The sequence below is a fragment of the Microcaecilia unicolor genome, chromosome 1 (assembly GCF_901765095.1).
Source record: "Microcaecilia unicolor chromosome 1, aMicUni1.1, whole genome shotgun sequence".
Classification (NCBI taxonomy): domain Eukaryota; kingdom Metazoa; phylum Chordata; class Amphibia; order Gymnophiona; family Siphonopidae; genus Microcaecilia; species Microcaecilia unicolor.
Genome location: NC_044031.1, coordinates 699,179,396 through 699,197,209, shown reverse-complemented (window position 1 = coordinate 699,197,209; position 17,814 = coordinate 699,179,396). Strand labels below are relative to the sequence as shown.

Genomic DNA, 17,814 nt, shown 5'->3' with positions numbered 1-17,814 from the left:
CCCCCCCCCCCCAACAGGCAAGCCATCCGGGACAGACACTTGTACTGCGGCTATGCTCTGCTGGAGCTAGTCAAAAGCTCATCCCTTGCTTTGCCTGGGGAGCAGCAGGGGCCTTAGGTGCACACTGTTGATGTGAACGAGCGCACCAGGGCTGAGCCTGAGTAGGCTGGCGAGCCGAAGGAGTGTATCTACGTCTAGAGTACAAGTAGGGACCATTCCCTGGATTGCCAAAAACCCTCCTAGCTGAGGAGGTAGATGCAGAAGGCGGCAGGAGAGATAAGATATAGTATCAGTATGCTTCTTGATTTGGTCAGTGACCTCCTCAACCTTCTCTCCAAAAAGGTTATCGCCCCAGCAAGAGGCATCCTCCAACCACTGCTGAACTGTGTTCCAAGTAAAAAAAAAAAAAAAACGTATCCATGAGAGTCTGCGCATTGCTATTGCAATACTTTGAGCAGAGATCCTGGATGCCACATCACAAGTGTCATGTGCCCCTGGCCAAGGCTTCTTGGTGTCAAGGACGACGATGAATCCTTACATCACCTTGGGGTCAGGTCCGACGATGGACGGCCCCGGGGTGGCCTGCACAGCAGGAGGCTTCGAGACAGGTAGAGACCCACACGACACCTCACTGCTCCCAGTGTCTAAGGGTCTCGAAGCAGCCATGCTTACCGACGCTCCTGGTACAATGCTCGATGTCAAGGAACCAGACTTGGCGCCAAAACCTCTCTCTCGTTGAGACTCTCGGGAAACCTGGGCCCTTTTCTTCATGCAAAGACAGAACACAGTTTGCAGGGCTATGGTCAGACCTAAGACACTGCAGATGCCAAGAATGGGTGTATTTTCCCAAGTGCACCAGGTACAGCGCTTGAAGCCACAGGGAGTCTTCGTGGACATGGACGGGAAAACCTTGTCAGCTAAATTAAACAACTCTAAACGACTTGATGGTGCCTAAAGAAGGGGCAAGGAACAGAAAAAAGAAAGGGAAAAACCCGACTGAAGTTGGGGCCTAAAAATGGCCCGATGACGGAAAAATAAGAAAAACCCAGGCAAAATAAAACTAATGAAAATAAAGGACGGGTTTGAAAAAGGCCCAAATAAAAGAGCCACAAGAAAAACGAGAAAAAATAGCTGGAAGGCACTTAATAGCTCTCAAGAACCGTAGAGTGAGAAGAGGACAAAAAAAGTGCACCTTCTCCTTACGCGGAAAAAAGAGGAGACTGTGTTCACGAGATAGGCGGGAAGACACTCGCGCATGAGCAGTGGAGCGTGCAGCTTGTGCTCCACAAAGCTATTTTTAGCTTTGGCAAAATGCCAGACCAGGCGACACAGATTGGCATCACCCACTTGTGAGAAGATAGAAGCCTGCTTGTCCTCAGAGAAAGGAAGTTTGACTCAAAAAAGTTAAAAACCATATGAATATAATATACATCAGTATAGGTAATACAAGTCAATAGGTGCTGCTGGTGGGTCAGAGTTAGTGATAAAAGAGAATGAAGCTCCCCATTATTACTTCTCTCCCATGCTTCTTCTGTTTTGCAGAAGACTGCAACTAAATCATACCATTCCGTCTCAGTGGCATGATAGCAGGCTCCATTTTGCCTTCTCCTCTAGGCTCCAGGTCAACAAATACAACATGACTCAGCTCTAAACAGTTGCATTATTTGATCTGCTCAATTAACTGGGCTCTCCCTCACGCAGCAGCTTTGCTTCATTCTTACAACAAAAATGTTTGACCACAGGCAGGGTCGACCCGATTCCCACGTGAATGGCAAACTTCTGGTTGGGGGTGGGAAAACTTGCTCTGATCCCAGTTTTAATCAAGGGAGATCAGTGGCTGACAGAACTTTAAATCATCCATATAACTGCCTTTAATCTATCTGAAACTAGCAGTATATCTGTCCTACTCCCTTCTTGCACTCTGTGTGATTCCAATTCCTCCTAGGCTCCCTAAATCCATGTTCCCCTTGATGCCTTCACCCTCTCCTTCCAGACAGACATTGGTCCCGTCCTCTGCTCCATCTATTTCTCCAAAGTAGCCCAGGGAAGCCACAAACAATAGTCCTCAGTGTGGAAGTAGGTTGTAAGCGAATGCTAGAACTAAATTCATGCTCTCATAGGCCAGAGTGGTCCTTCTTGCTATTATGCAGGAAACAGTGTCTAAACATTTGAATTAGAATTTCAACTCTCACCTTTTCAAATCTAAGCTCAAAGTATGTTACAAATTTGGGTATAATTGACAGATCTATGCACTAGAGCTATTTTATAACTCGGCAGGCACATATATAAGCACATGCTTCTTCCTGTGTAGGTTCCAGTGATTTCCAAGATGAAATAAGCCTACTTCTGCTTTGAAAATTACCCTAGAAAGCTTCTGAGCCCACATTTACTCTGGACCATGCAAAAATCTACCATTTACAAACAGATAAACTTACGATCACAAAAGCTCTATGGACTTAACTTTACAAGTATATATCAGGACAAATTTATGAGAGACTTATTTTGTTCACATAGAACACTGCCATATGTACAGAAACACTTTTGGAAATTACCTTCCAAGGTAGCACCTGAGGTGGAGGATGAAAAACGGGACTTGCTTAAAGTTAAAAGGAGTAGGGAACAGGGAGGGGAGGGGGAGTAGTTTAGGGGGGGGGGGAAATACTAATATCAATAAAAATACAAAATGTGAAGATATGCCAATTGCTGTTAAGGAACTTGCTTATGTAATGTGAAATGTTACAGCTGATTATGTTCACTTAATAAAAATGATTGAAACAAAGTCAAAAGGAGACTAAATGGGAGCAGCAGTATTTAAATCCTGACTTCCCCAATTCTCAGCCCACTGTTTCTAACCATTAGCCTGCTCCTGCAAAGCTACTTCAGTGTAGGTAAACTAAAGTGGGGGGGGGGGGGGGGTATTGAGTTTGGATGAAGAGACAAACAATGAAGGCATCTTGGTAGAGTGCTCATTGAAACAGGGCATGGCTCCACAGAACAGGGAGGGAGCATAATTGAGACCCACTAATCCAAGAGCGTTAATCTGCCCTTGAGCGCAAGTAACAGAACTAGACATCCAAACCCCTGAATGCAACTATAAAGGGGCCTCTGTTCACTATGGTCATGTTTAACCAATCTCCTTTGGGAGAGGGTTGGTAAACAATACTCTGTGGGATCCACCCAATCTAACCAGCTGTATAGACTAACTTAGCACTTATCAGTAAGACTTCATCAAGGATCTATGACTAGCTCTATATAGAATTCTCCTTTAACACCTCTTACACCTTAGAACCAGCAGCCACTCAGTTTTATAGTTTTGATCATCCTGTACCTGTTACTCCAGGACTTGTGTTCCAAGAATCTGAAGAAGTCACCTGACCTTTTGATAAAGGTGACCTCAGCTGCGCGTGTTCTATGCTCAAAGACCCTAGAAGAAAAAAAAAAAGTTGCAGATTCACCAGCATAGCGCCAAAACACAAATGTTCTCAAAATGTTAAAAGAGTCTATTAAATTTGTAACTGGCATTCAAAGCTGTGTAAAACATTTTAGAGGATTATTTTCAAAGCACATAGACCTACAAAGTTACATATGTTACTATGAAATTATAGGGCACAAAGTGAACCGCTCAAGATTCATAAGATGGTGACCTGAAGCAGAGGTGGTCTAATCCAAATCATAATTTAACTATAGAAAAACAGATAAAGACCATATGGCCTATCCACTTTACCCATCCATACTATCTACTATTCCCTCTGCACTTTTCCCATGTTTTTTTTTTTTTTTAAATCAGAGAGTCTTTGTCTATCACTTCCACTGGGAGGCCATGACAAAGAAGTATTTCCTTAGATTATTCCTGAGTCTATCCCCTATCACCTTCATCTTACACCCCCTCATTCCAGAGCTTCTTTCCAACTGTGACTTGCTTCCTGTGCATTTATGTCATGGAGGTATTTAAATATCTCTATCATATCTCCTCTCCATCACCTTTCTTCTGAAGTATACATATTGAGATCTTTTATTAAAGACCACTGACCATTTTAATATTTTATTTATTAGGATTTATTTACTGCCTTTTTGAAGGAGTTCACTCAAGGCGGTGTACAGTAAGAATAAATCAAACATGAGCAATAGGCAATTACAGAAGTAAAAACGTTCAAAAACAATACGAAGTATGGCATAGTATACTAGCAATGTCAACACAATACGTAATAGAACATTATAATTGGTAATGAAGGGTAAGGCAAAGTTGTAACATATAGATGGGTAAGAAAGTAGGAAGAATTAGAAAGTAAGGTGACTAATTTCAAGAAAGTTGCACATGGAGGAGTAGATAAACAATTCCCGCTGCAGTATGTGCAGCCCAAGTCACTCCTTGTGTGTGTGAGACTAACAAGTTAGTTACTTCTTCCATTAAAGGCTTGGTTGAAGAGCCAAGCTTTCACCTACTTCCTGAAGTAGAGATAGTCTTGTGTTAAGCAGAGTCTTTCAGGCAATGCATTCCAGAGTGTGGGTCTATTCCAGAGGCTCGCTTGCGGGTATCACATCGTGTAATGTCTTTTGGAGAGGGTGTAGTTAGTGAAAGTCCTTGGGAGGACCTTAGTGTCCTTGGCAGTGGGAGGACCTCAGTGTCCTTGGTGGTGGGAGGAGGATCATCCTAGTCTTTAGATACTCAGGGGCCATTTCCTTTCAGGGCCTTGAAGATCAGACAGAGTTTTAAATTTAGCCCTGTATTGTACTGGTAACCAATGAAGTTTTTGCAAAAATGGTGTGATGTGGTCACGTCGCTTGCAACCTTCTATGAGTCTTGCTGCTGCATTCTGAATCAACTGGAGCTGGTGCAGGCCCTTTGTAGTCAGACCATTGTATAGTGCACTGCAGTAATCCAGTCTTGATGTTACCATGGCATGCACAACTGGGATAAGATTTACCTTCTCGATGTAAGGAGAGAGGAAGCGTAGCTCTCGCAAATAGTAGAAGCAGCTCTTGAAGGTTGCTTTGATTTGGGGAATCAGAGTAAGTGTTGATTCTAGATGTATTCCAAGGTTCCTGACTTGTGATTTGAGGGGGAGTTCATACTTGCCAAAAGGGATTTTGATGTCAGGTATGTATCCACTTGTGTTAGGGACCCAGAGAAGCTCGGTTTTACTTGGGTTCAGGCAAAGTTTGTTGAGTTTAGCCCATTCTTGAATTGATGTTAGACAGGTAATCAGTTTATTCAAGGCTGTAGGTTGTCAGGTTCAATGGGTATGAGTAACTGCACATCATCCACATAGATGTAGAACTGAGTGTCCATTGACCGAATCAGCTCAGCTAGTGGCTTGAGGTAGATATTGAACAGAATAGGTTACCCTCTGGGCTGACTATCCTGTTTATCTCTTTTTGACGATGAGTTCTCTAGAATTGTAGACAGTACTCTAAACTGGGTCTCACCAGAGATTTACACAGAGGCACTATCATCATCTTTTTCCTGCTGGCCATCCTTCAGCCTATGCACCCAAGCATCCTTCTGCCTTTTTCTACCTGTTTGGCTACCTTAAGAACAAATACAATCACCTCCAAGCCCCGCTTTTCTTTCATGCACAGAGTATTTCATTCTCTATACTGTACTGCTCCCTCAGCTTTTTGCAGTCCAAATGTATGACCCTGCATTTTTTTTTTAAGCATTAAATCTTAGCAGTCAAATTTTAGACCATTCTTCAAGAATTGCTAAATCTCTCCTCATGCTATCCACACACCATTGGGGGTGTCTACCCTATGGAATATTTTGGTATCATCTGCAAAGAGGCAAACCTTACCAGACAGCCCTTCTATAGTACTGCTTACAAAATTGTAAGAACTGGACCAAGAACTGATCCTTGTGGCACACCACTGGTAACATTTCTTCCCTCAAAGTGAGCTCCATTTAGTACTAACCTTTGTCGCCTTTCATTCAACTACTTTGTAACTCAGTCACTTTAGGACTCATATCAAGGGCACTCAGTTTATAAGTTGCCTAAGTGAAACTGTGTGAAAGACTTTGCTAAAATCTGCATACACCACACATCTACCATTCTCCTTTGATCCAACTGTCTGTTCCAATTACTGCCCAAGCATTTACAAACGGGAAGAAAGGATCAGGATCTTAAAACAACTTCAAGGACTACTACTGATCTTTAAAGACAAAGAAAAAAAAAGCTATTATTTTGGCAGATACCCATGAAGAGGGGGACACTTACAATTCATGTACTATATGAGGCACAGCATTAAAATCTTTAGCCAATTATGCCACACCTTAATGCAAAAGGTCTCTTAAGTTCTCTTTAGACACAGCTCAAGCTTTGTTGCACTTATTTACTTGAGACACTAGTAAAAAAAATAGGCCCGTTTCTGACACAAATGAAACGGGCGCTAGCAAGGTTTTCCTCAGAGTGTGTGTGAGAGTGACTGTGTGTGTGTGTGAGAGAGAGAGAGAGAGAATGTGCGAGTGTGTGTGTGAGAGAGAGTCTGGGTGAGTGTGTCTGTGAGAGTGAGAGTGTGTGCAAGTGCGTATGTGACACACAGTGTGTGAGAGAGAGAGAGAATGTGCGAGTGTGTGTGTGAGAGAGAGTCTGGGGGAGTGTGTCTGTGAGTGTGTGAGAATGAGAGTGTGTGCAAGTGCGTATGTGACACAGTGTGAGAGAGAGTGTGTGTGAGGCAGACTCTCTGTGAGACAGTGTATGAGACCAAGAGAGTGTGTGAGTGACTGTGATACAGTGTGAGAGAGTGTGTGAGAGTGAGAGATACCTCCCCCCCCCCCCCCCCTCTCTCTGGTGTCAGGCCCCCCCTCTCTCTCTGGTGTTTGAGCGTTACTGTGCAGGATGCTGAGCTCTGGCTGTGCTTCAAGGAACTGACCAATCCTATTTAATAGAATGCACCTCCAACATTCTGAAGCCGAGAAACCTCTTGTGGTTTGTCACTTCTGTTTGTGACAAACCCGGAAGTACGTGATGTCAATTCAGGAGATGGATATAGAGAGCAGGAATGCCTCAGCCATGCAGTCAGCTTCAGAATGTTGGAGGTGCGTTTTATTATATAAGGATATTCCACCAAATTAATTCAGAAGACTATCCAAATTGGAGAATTTTTAAAAAATCCCACTATTTTGATTGGTTTTATATTAACTGCAAACAAATATTTGTTTTGAGGATTTTTGTATATAAAGAATCAATGGGCCAATATTCAAAACAGGCTCATCCGGTTAGCAGGACTTACTAAATGGATTTAAGTCTTAGAGAGCCTGGAATTCACCAGCCCTATTTGGCCACTGTTGGAAAAGGATATTGGGCTTGATGGACTGTCCCAATATGGCAACGTTTATGTGCTAATATTTCCTTTGACTGCCATGGCACAATCCAGTCAATGGGTAGAACTGGAACTTAAGACAGCAGCAGTTTTCAAAGCAGACATCCAGATAGGTAGCTGCATAACTTTAAGGAAAAAAAATCAGCTGCTACTTGGATAGCTAAAACAGCTTAATATATCACACAAACTCCATACAATATTTAGTGGTTGACACTATCCATATCTAGATTTTTAACCCACACTAGGTGACTTAAAAAGACAACAACCCACACCAACCTCTGTCCCCAGTAATTAAGAATTGTCCCATTTTAAACAACTCTGATAACATAATAAACAGCAAAGCAACAATTTGTTCAGGTGCTGAAATGTACAAATAAGGACAACCATCTAGAACACATTGAGATTTAGAAACGTAGTTCAACAGAATTTGAGCTTCAGCTATTGGGAAAAAAATATAATCAGCAAATTGTTTACAAATGCAGTCTACAGGAGGAAAATTGGCCTGGAGAGGCAACATATATATACCATGTTTAGCAGTACCTGATCCCTCAATTTAAAAATTTTTGATTGAAAAAAAAAATCTGCCAGGTTGACAGATTCTGTTGGATTTGGAGCAAGAAGAGACAAACTGAGAGAGTTCAGCAAAAATGTAAAACAAAAGTCTGAATCTCTCATACCTATCAAATGGGAATAATACAATCTAATACAATCTTTTCGCTTGATTAATCTGTACCTTGCAGGCAGCCAACACTTCCTTCCAAACAACTAAGATCATCATCTTGGCTTTTCCTCCACAATCATTCTAGGTGTCTACATTCCCTTTTCATGCTAAACAAAATCATTCAAGCATGGATCTTGAGTCAAAAGAGCTCATCTAAATCAGATATAAAAAAAATTCCCAATTTCTAGGAGAAACCAACTCAATTTCATTAGAAAAAGATGAGGCCTAATCAAAATAAAAGTCAAGGGAATTTTTTCTTCTGATAATAGATGGTTTGAGTTGGCAGCTCACCCTCAATTGCTTGTTTTTAACTCCTTTTCTGAATTGCAATAAATAATGATCAGTCCAAACTAAAAGGGGACCAGTGAATTCCTGCTGGACATAAGTTTGATAAAGAAGATAATATGGAAGCAAAAATATCCATTCTAATTGGTGACCTTTAACATGACTACATGCAGTAGCATGGGGGGAAAAAACCCCAACCCACCTAGATCCTGCAGGAAGTCACAAAAAGTTGCAACTACCATATTACTGAAGTCATCCAAATGCAAATCCATATTGCCTAGTGGAATACAATTTTTAAACCTTAGTACTGATTGAGAAATAAAAATCATAAATACTCTTTACAACAGTCCAATTGCCAGGTCTATATAACACTTTTTCTATTTCTATAGGTACCTTCCACAGGAGTTCAAAGGAAAAGGATTAGAAAGCCATCAAGAACATGCTGCCGTGACAGCAGGACTAAAAAACCACTTCAGAACACATATGTAAAGCCTCTAAGCTTTATAATTCAGTAGAATAAGGAAAATTCCAGCAGCAGGAGGCTTCAGGGGAATGTAACATTGTTTGAGTGATGTGTATAGCCCATCTCCAGAGGGTGTATCCTTTAAGTCTATATCATCTATTAACAGCAGGGTACTAACATTGTTCAGAAGAGATGGTGAAAGACCTAATGTGGCTCACAAGCTTTCCAGAGGAGGAAGGGTAGAATTGATTCTCTGCACAGGAGAGAGAACTTTCTGAAGGGAGAAGAAAAGTAAAGGCTGGAGTGGTTCCCAGAAAGAGCCAGGCAACCCTTAGACAACCCTCAGCCGCCTTTTCTCCAAGCTGAAGAGCCCTAGCCGCTTTAGCCTTTCCTCATAGGGAAGTCGTCCCGTCTTGCGAGATTGCCACTAGAGGTCATGGCAGTCATTTTGAGAGCAGAGCGACAGGGGATCACTCCTGCTCCGACTACACCCCTAGATCACCCTATTTTATAATCCCTGGTGATCTAGGGGTGTAGTCAGAGCAGGAGTGATCCCCTGTCGCTCTGCTCTCAAAATGACTGCCATGACCTCTAGTGGCAATCTCGCAAGACGGGACGACTTCCTTATGAGGAAAGGCTAAAGCGGCTAGGGCTCTTCAGTTTGGAGAAAAGGCGGCTGAGGGGAGATATGATAGAGGTCTATAAAATAATGAGTGGAGTTGAATGGGTAGATGTGAAGCATCGGTTTACGCTTTCCAAAAATACTAGGACTAGGGGGCATGCGATGAAGCTACAATGTAGTAAATTTAAAACGAATCGGAGAAACGTTTTCTTCACTCAACATGTAATTAAACTCTGGAATTCGTTGCCAGAGAATGTGGTAAAGGCGGTTAGCTTAGCGTAGTTTAAAAAAGGTTTGGATGGCTTTCTAAAGGAAAAGTTCATAGACCGTTATTAAATGGACTTGGGGAAAAATCCACTATTTCTGGGATAAGCAGTATAAAATGTTTTGTACATTTTTGGGATCTTGCCAGGTATTTGTGACCTGGATTGGCCACTGTTGGAAACAGGATGCTGGGCTCGATGGACCTTTGGTCTTTCCCAGTATGGCAATCCTTATGTACTTATGTAAGAGCTCTCATGCCCAAGTCTAAGGGGAAAGGGAATGTGACTTGATACACCGCCTTTCTGTGATTTTTTTTGCAACTACATTCAAAACTGTTTACATAGTATATACAAGTACTTATTTGTACCTGGGACAATGGAGGGTTAAGTGACTTGCCCAGAGTCACAAGGAGCTGCAGTGGGAATTGGACCCAGTTCCCCAGGATCAAAATCCGCTGTACTAACCACTAGGCTACTCCTCCACTCAGGATGTAGATTTTAATCCAGAAGACTATTGTGCTCAATTTATTGTGCATAATACTGCAACACCGGGACAGACCAAAGGTCCATCAAGCCCAGCATCCTGTTTCCAACAGTGGCCAATCCAGGTCACAAATACCTGGCAAGATCCCAAAAAAGTTTAAAACATTTTATGCTGCTTATCCCAGACATAACAGTGGATTTTCCCCAAGTCAATTTAATAATGGTCTATGGACTTTAACCTTCAGGAAGCCGTCCAGACATTTTTAAAACCTTGCTAAGGTAACAGCCTTCACCACATTCTCGGGCAAAGAATTCCAGAGTTTAATTACACATTGAGTGAAGAAAAATCTTCTCCAAGTAGTATTAAATGTACTATTTTGTAGCTTCATCGCATGTCCCCTAGTCCTAGTATTTTTGGAAAGAGTAAATGAATGGTTCACATCTACCCGTTCCACTCCACTCATTATTTTATAGACCTCTATCATATCTCCCCCTCAGCCGTCTTTCCTCCAAGCCGAAGAGCCCTAGCCATTTCAGCCTTTCCTCACAGGAAAGTCATCACCCCTCTCTATACCTTTTCTAATTCCACTATATCTTTTTTGAGATGCAGTGACCAGAATTTAACACAATATTAGAGGTGCGGTTACACCATGGACCGATACAAAGGCATTATAACATCCTCACTTTTGTTTTCCAGCCATTTCCTAATACCTAACATTCTATTTGCTTTCTTAGCCGCCGCAGCATCACACTGAGCAGAGGGTTTCAACGTATCATCAATGACGCCGCCGAGATCCCTTTCTTGGTCGGTGACTCCTAACGTGGAACCTTGCATTACATAGCTATAGTTCGGGTTCCTCTTCCCCACATATATCACTTTGCATTTGCTCACATTAAACATCATCTGCCATTTAGATGCCCAGTCTCATAAAGTCCTCTTGTAATTTTTCAGTCCACTTGAGATTTAACAACTTTGAATAACTTTGTGTCATCAGCAAATTTAGTTACCTCACTAGTTACTCCCATCTCTAAATCATTTATAAATATATGTTAAAAAGCAGCGGTCCCAGCATAGACCCCTGGGGAACTCCACTATCTACCCTTCTCCATTGACAATACAGACCATTTAACCCTACTCTGTTTTCTATCCTTTAACCAGTTTTTAATCCATAATAGGACACTACTGCTTATCCCATGACTCTAATTTCTTCTAGAGTCTTTCATGAGGTACTTTGTCAAATGCCTTTTGAAAATCCAGATACACAATATCAACCGGCTCACCTTTATCCACATGTTTGTTCACCCCTTCAAAGAAATGTAATAGATTGGTGACTCTGTAAGTCTATATACTTTGAAAATGAGCCTGTCTCTACTAGCCAAGTATGTCAAATTTAGGGGAAAATTAGGATTTCAATTGAACTTTATCAAGATACTAATTTTGAGTATATGTTTTTTTTTATTGAAAACTGTTCATAGTTTTGTTGGCAGTCTTTTTTATTGTGTTTTAAATCTGTTGTAAGTTTCAATACACTGCTTTAGAACAAACTTGTATTAAGCATATTCAAGTCAATAAATCATCAGTATGAAAAACGGCTAAATGATTTGAAACTTCTACCTTTGTCTTTAAAGTTTCTTTCCGTTTGTAAAACAACTCAGCTTATGAATACTTTTGGCTAAAATTGAGCCTCTTAAGAATATAAGCTATTTCATGTCAAGAAACCAGGTATCTGATACTACAGATTATTACTGCTACTCTTCTACAGCACTCCAATGAGGGCCCTTTACCCCATACAAAACAGATCTGGACAAAGTGATCTGAAACATAATTAATTAAGAAGCCATTAAATTTATACTAAGCGTATTTATGTTCAGTTTCAGAATACAGAACAATGATCATGCATCGCATGATTCAAGTGTAACAGCATGAACGACTTTCCCCCCTAAACCAACCTCTCCTCTTCCCCCATTCTCTATTTCTGTGGATAACTCTCATCCTCCCTGTCTCATCAGCTCATAACCTTGGGGTCATCTTCGACTCCTCTCTCCCCTGCTCTGCACAAACTCAGCAGACTGCTAAAATCTGTCGTTTCTTTCTCTATATCACCAATATTCACCCTTTCCTTTCTGAGCACACTACCAGAACCCTTATCCACACATCACCTCTCACTTAGACTATTGCAACTTGCTTCTCACAGGTCTCCCACTTAGCCATCTCTCTCCTCTCCTCTTCAATCTGTTCAAAATTCTGCTGCACAGCTAATATTCCGCCAGTGTCATTATGCTTATATTAGCCCTCTCCTCAAGTCACTTCACTTGCTTCCTATCCGTTTCTGCATACAGTTCAAACTCCTCTTATTGACTTACAAGTGCATTCACTCTGCAGCTCCTCAGTACCTCTCCACTCCTCCCCGGGAACTCGTTTCACTGGGTAAATCTCTCTTATCTGCACCCTTCTCCTCCACCGCTTACTCCAGACTCCGTTCCTTTTTATCTTGCTGCACCATATGCCTGGAATAGACTCCCTGAGCCAGTATGTCATGCTCCATCTCTGGCAGTCTTCAAATCTAGGCTAAAGGCCCACCTTTTCGATGCTGCTTTTAACTCCTAACCTTTACTCACTAGTTAAGTACCCATATTTTATCATTCCCACCTTAGTTATTCCCTTATCTCTTTGTCCTGTGTGACTGTCCTAATTTGATTGTAAGCTCTGTCGAGCAGGGACTGTCTCTTCATGTGCAAGTGTACAGTGCTGCATACATCTTGTAGTACTATAGAAATGATAAGCAGTAGTAGTAACATACATGTAGACGTACATCACTAACATGAAATACAATTTAATTTTAGTTCTGCCATTTATAATCCACTTAACCAACAGAAATACTGAAGTCTATGTCAGTACTGCCCATATAGCAGAATTATTTTTTAATATTAAAAAAAGGAAAAAGTTACAGGAGGTAAGGCTGAAACAGCACGGGAAGCCATTAACCGCTAACTAAAATACAGTACCCAACCCAAGGAGTGAATGAAATACAGGTACATATGTAATTTGTTTTTGTTCAGGAACAAACAAGCTCCAGTGCAGAAAAGGATTGACACAGAAAGGACGCGCCGATTAAAACTGCAGTTTTAGATTGTGCGGACTCTTAGTTCCGCCCAAGCTTTTCTCCTCCAATACTGCAGCTAAGCTTTATAAACGAACACTGACAATTGTTTTAATGTAGGATAAACATTAGAAATATAAACCACAATAATGCAATTTACTGTCTGTGTTTAAGTCAAAGCAGATTATTTCTAATCGCCTCTCAAAGCTGTAGGAAGAGTACGCAGCCCTCCAAAACAGCGCAGTACCGCGTCACCAAGGTAAAGCAACTTCCAAAGAATGCCTCCGCCAAAACTACTTAAACCAAAGAAATACATTAATACTCCATCCTTTGCCCCTATCCTCTACTTACCGCGCCCCGAAAGGACCCCAAACTGCAAAAGAAATAGCACCACCACCCCACATCCTCTCTTCAGCGGGACCACGGCCACCATCTTGATTCTGACAGGCCACTATTTCCGTTTCCGGTTAGTCAATGGTTACGTCACTTTTCATGGGTGTGCCTGGCCTGCTTAATTACTCAAAGAATGAAAAGGGAAGGTGGTGGGATTGGAGGAAGGTAGGATTTACTTTGCTGTTCAGCAAGACAGAAATCTGCGAGGGTCCAAAAGCAGATTGGCAAGCTGTGTAGTCTTCCGTTTTGGGCACGATTGGAGACTGCCATGGCAAAAAGGACCCAGAACACTGACCCTGATGCCGAGTTCCCTTTATATCTTCCCTATGCTTGATTTAATTGTGCCACCTTTGGGGAGCCTAAGTGCCGGACCCACTGGGTGTTGAAGGTTCTAGAAAGTCTAAGAGCCAAAGTGCACAGAACTATGCAAATCCTAAAATGGGGACCTAGTGTCAAAACAGAGCAGGATTTGGACAACTTCTTTCTGCAGCATTAAAGTACCAAAATCTCTCAAGAGATACAGATATAAATAATTCCACTATTTATTTAGATTTTGCTCACACTTTTTTCAGTAGTTCGAGTTACATTCAGGTACACTGGATATTTCTCTGTCCCAGGAGGGCTCATAATCTGAGTTTGTACCTAAGGCCAGTGATGATCCTAAGTCAGCTGCCACCCGGGGCTGATCACTGATGCGCACCCGCCCCCCTTCGGGGGAAGCAACCTGTTCCGGGGCAGAGGCAGCAGGGAACCAGCAGAGCCGACAGGTGCGCGGCTGCTTTCTGCACCCCTCCAGCAACGTGCACCTGGGGCGGACCGCCCCGCCCTTGGTATGCCGCTGCCTGAGGCAATGGAGGGTTAAGTGACTTGCACAAGATTGCAAGGAGCAGCAGTGGGATTTGAACTGGCCACCTCTGGATTTCAAGTCTGGTGCCCTAACCACTACTCCTCCACTCTATCTTTTTTGAGATGTGGTGACCAGAATTGAACATAGTGGGCCGGATGCACTAAAGTTAACAAGCAAGTAGTAAACCCTGGCATGCACTAAAGACTTTTTTCCTATGACAGTAGCAGCTAACGAAAACGGAATGCAGATGAGCAAATTGTGCAGAAACCCTATTGTAATGAGATGCACTAACCTTTCTGATTGCCTTAACGGTGGAAAATGCCAGAAAATCTAACGAGAGGTCTTACCTCTCTTTGGGGCTGCGCTGGATTGAAAAACTGCTATAAAAGTAACAACAACAAAAAAATTGCTCCACTTCAAAAAAGCCTTCCATTTTGGCCGTTTTTCAATCAGCTGATATTGGAGAGTGCAGTTGAAAGCGTCAATCACAAAAATAGCCTTCCATTTTGGCCATTATTCAAACCCAATAAAAAGTCCTTTTTGGCCGTGCTTCACTCAGCTGAGAGACCTGGAAGTCTCTGAGCCAATCACAGCGTATTTAGCTCAGATGGTTTATACAAGATCTTGGGGGAGGGAGATATGTCACAGAATGGAAAAAAACTTTTTTTTCTGTATTTTTGTTGACCCGTGTTAAGGTCATGTCTAGGACCACCAACCTACTTAACACCATCTCCCATACTGTCACCCCCTCCATCTGTCGCATCCTTAACCTTTCTCTCTCCACTGCAACTGTCCCTGACACCTTCAAGCACGCCGTAGTCACACCTCTCCTAAAAAAACCATCACTTGACCCTACCTGCCCCTCCAACTACCGCCCCATCTCTCTCCTCCCCTTCCTCTCCAAATTACTTGAGCGCGCCGTTCACAGTCGCTGCCTTGACTTTTTCTCCTCTCATGCCATCCTAGATCCACTTCAATCTGGTTTTCGCCCTCTACACTCGACAGAAACAGCACTCTCTAAAGTCTGCAACGACCTGCTCCTCGCCAAATCCAGTGGCCACTATTCCATCCTCATCCTCCTCGATCTATCTGCTGCGTTTGACACTGTTAATCATGATTTACTTCTTGCCACACTGTCCTCTTGTGGGTTCCAAGGCTCTGTCCTTTCCTGGTTCTCCTCCTATCTTTCCCGCCACACCTTCAGTGTACACTCTCATGGATCTTCCTCCACTCCCATCCCACTTTCTGTTGGAGTTCCCCAGGGATCTGTCCTTGGACCCCTTCTCTTCTCCATCTACACCTCCTCCCTAGGATCACTGATCTCATCTCATGGATTTCAATATCATCTTTATGCTGACGACACCCAGCTATATCTCTCTACACCAGACATCACCGCTGAGACCCAGGCCAAGGTGTCGGCCTGCTTATCCGACATTGCTGCCTGGATGTCCAACCGCCACCTGAAGCTGAACATGTCCAAAACCGAGCTCCTCGTCTTTCCACCTAAACCCACCTCTCCTCTTCCTCCTCTCTCTATCTCAGTTGACAACACCCTCATCCACCCCGTCCCATCTGCCCGCAACCTTGGAGTCATCTTCGATTCCTCCCTCTCCTTCTCTGCGCATATCCAACAGACTGCCAAGACTTGTCGCTTCTTCCTCCTCAACATCAGCAAAATTCGCACATCTGAGCACACCACACGAACTCTCGTCCACGCTCTCATTACCTCCCGCCTTGACTACTGCAGCTTGCTTCTCACCGGCCTCCCACTTAGCCATCTATCCCCCCTTCAATCCGTTCAGAACGCTGCCGCGCGTCTTATATTCCGCCAGAACCGATATGCTCATATCACCCCTCTCCTCAAGTCACTTCACTGGCTTCCGATCAGATACCGCATACAATTCAAGATATGGTTCCAAAGTTAACTGGAAAAGATAGCCAGGTAACTTTAGGATAGTTACCTGTGCAGTCCAAGTTAACTGTACAAGATCAACCAGAGAGCATTGAGTAATGGCATATCCATTTGGCTCAGTCAAGCTAGGGTATGGTCTCCAAGCCTTACCAGGTTTAACCAGTGCAGGCAAAAATTAAGTGGACATTGACACCAAACTTTCACAGCACTTAACTGCATCAATCATTCTGCATATTGACTTCAAGGTTAGTAAGAAGTTCCATACAAAAATGGCACCTGTTTTCCAGAATAAGTATGCATATGTGAGTTAAGAAACCCCTTATGACAGCTGGAGCTATACTGCAAAATGTGTGTGTCAACCAGACACTGAACACAGACAACATAGAGTGAGCATCAAGACATCACAGATATTATCCAGGCACAGTGGGATGTGCCAGATGCTCTGTTTCTCCTTTCTAGATCTATGGTTCTTCTTTATCTGGTTCCAGATCAGGACAAATCTCTGCTCAAGCCTCCGGTGGTTGATGCGATGGTCTCCATGGTTACTAAGCAAAATATGGTGCCTGTATATGGAGACACAGATCTGAAGGATGAGCGACATATGGAGACCCTTTTGAAGACTAGTTCTGATGTCTCTGCTCTGGTGCTACAGGCAGCCATTTGTGGTTTCCTAGTGGCCAGGACTTGCTTTCGCTGGTCTGAACGGGTTTTAGATAGGATGTCAGATGACTTTCTTAGTTGACACGAAGGTTGCAAAGATTGAGATGGGGGTCTGCTTTCCTAACAGATACCTTATATGGATTGTTGAGAGCTTCTTCTAAGTCGATGGCCTTAAGTGTGGTCGCACCTCAATCTCTGTGGCTGGTTGGCAGATGTGGTTTCTAAGTCTAAACTTAGTAAGTTTCCCTTTTGAGGTTCCTTTTTGTTTGGAGAGGATTTGGACAAGTTGGTTAAGAGTCTCAGACATACTAAGGCTCCTCGACTACCGGAAGGTTGTCCACAGTTGGCAGGTCATGGTCTGTCTGGTCGAGGCCGTGGCTTTCGTAATTTCTGAACCTGCAGAGGGGCCCCTCTTCAGAGGTCTTGGTTCGTTCAGAAGTCTCAATCCATCCATGGTTTCCGGTGTGGAGGCTGAGATGCAGGATCTTCCTTTCAATCCTCTGCCCGTTCTTCCCAATGAAGGTCGCTGGGCCCAGCCTCTAATTCCTGTAGGGGCTTGCTTAGCTCAGTTTCATTGAAGGTGGGCCCAGATTATTACCGATATGTGGGTACTAGAGGTTATGCAAGATGGGTACGCCTTACAGTTTGCATGACATCTGCCAGATGCCTTCTTGGAGTCTCCTTGTTGGTCTTGTCTCAAGGTGGGGGTGGTCAGGGGTACCCTAGCCAGGCTTCTTGGGTTGAAGG

General features: G+C 43.1%; 1 protein-coding gene across 2 annotated transcripts in view; it reads right to left on the bottom strand.

The window, feature by feature from the left end:
• Positions 1-13,715, bottom strand: part of TM2D3 (TM2 domain containing 3) — a 45,197-nt gene extending 31,482 nt beyond the window's left edge. For both annotated transcript variants that reach the window (XM_030188600.1, XM_030188595.1), the window contains exons 1-2: positions 13,607-13,715; positions 3,329-3,424 (exon numbers count right to left, since the gene is read on the bottom strand). In XM_030188600.1, coding sequence (XP_030044460.1) covers positions 3,329-3,424; positions 13,607-13,659 — 149 coding nt within the window. In that variant the 5' untranslated portion in view covers positions 13,660-13,715. The remainder of the gene's footprint in view (positions 1-3,328; positions 3,425-13,606) is intronic.
• Between the last annotated feature and the right edge of the window lie 4,099 nt (positions 13,716-17,814).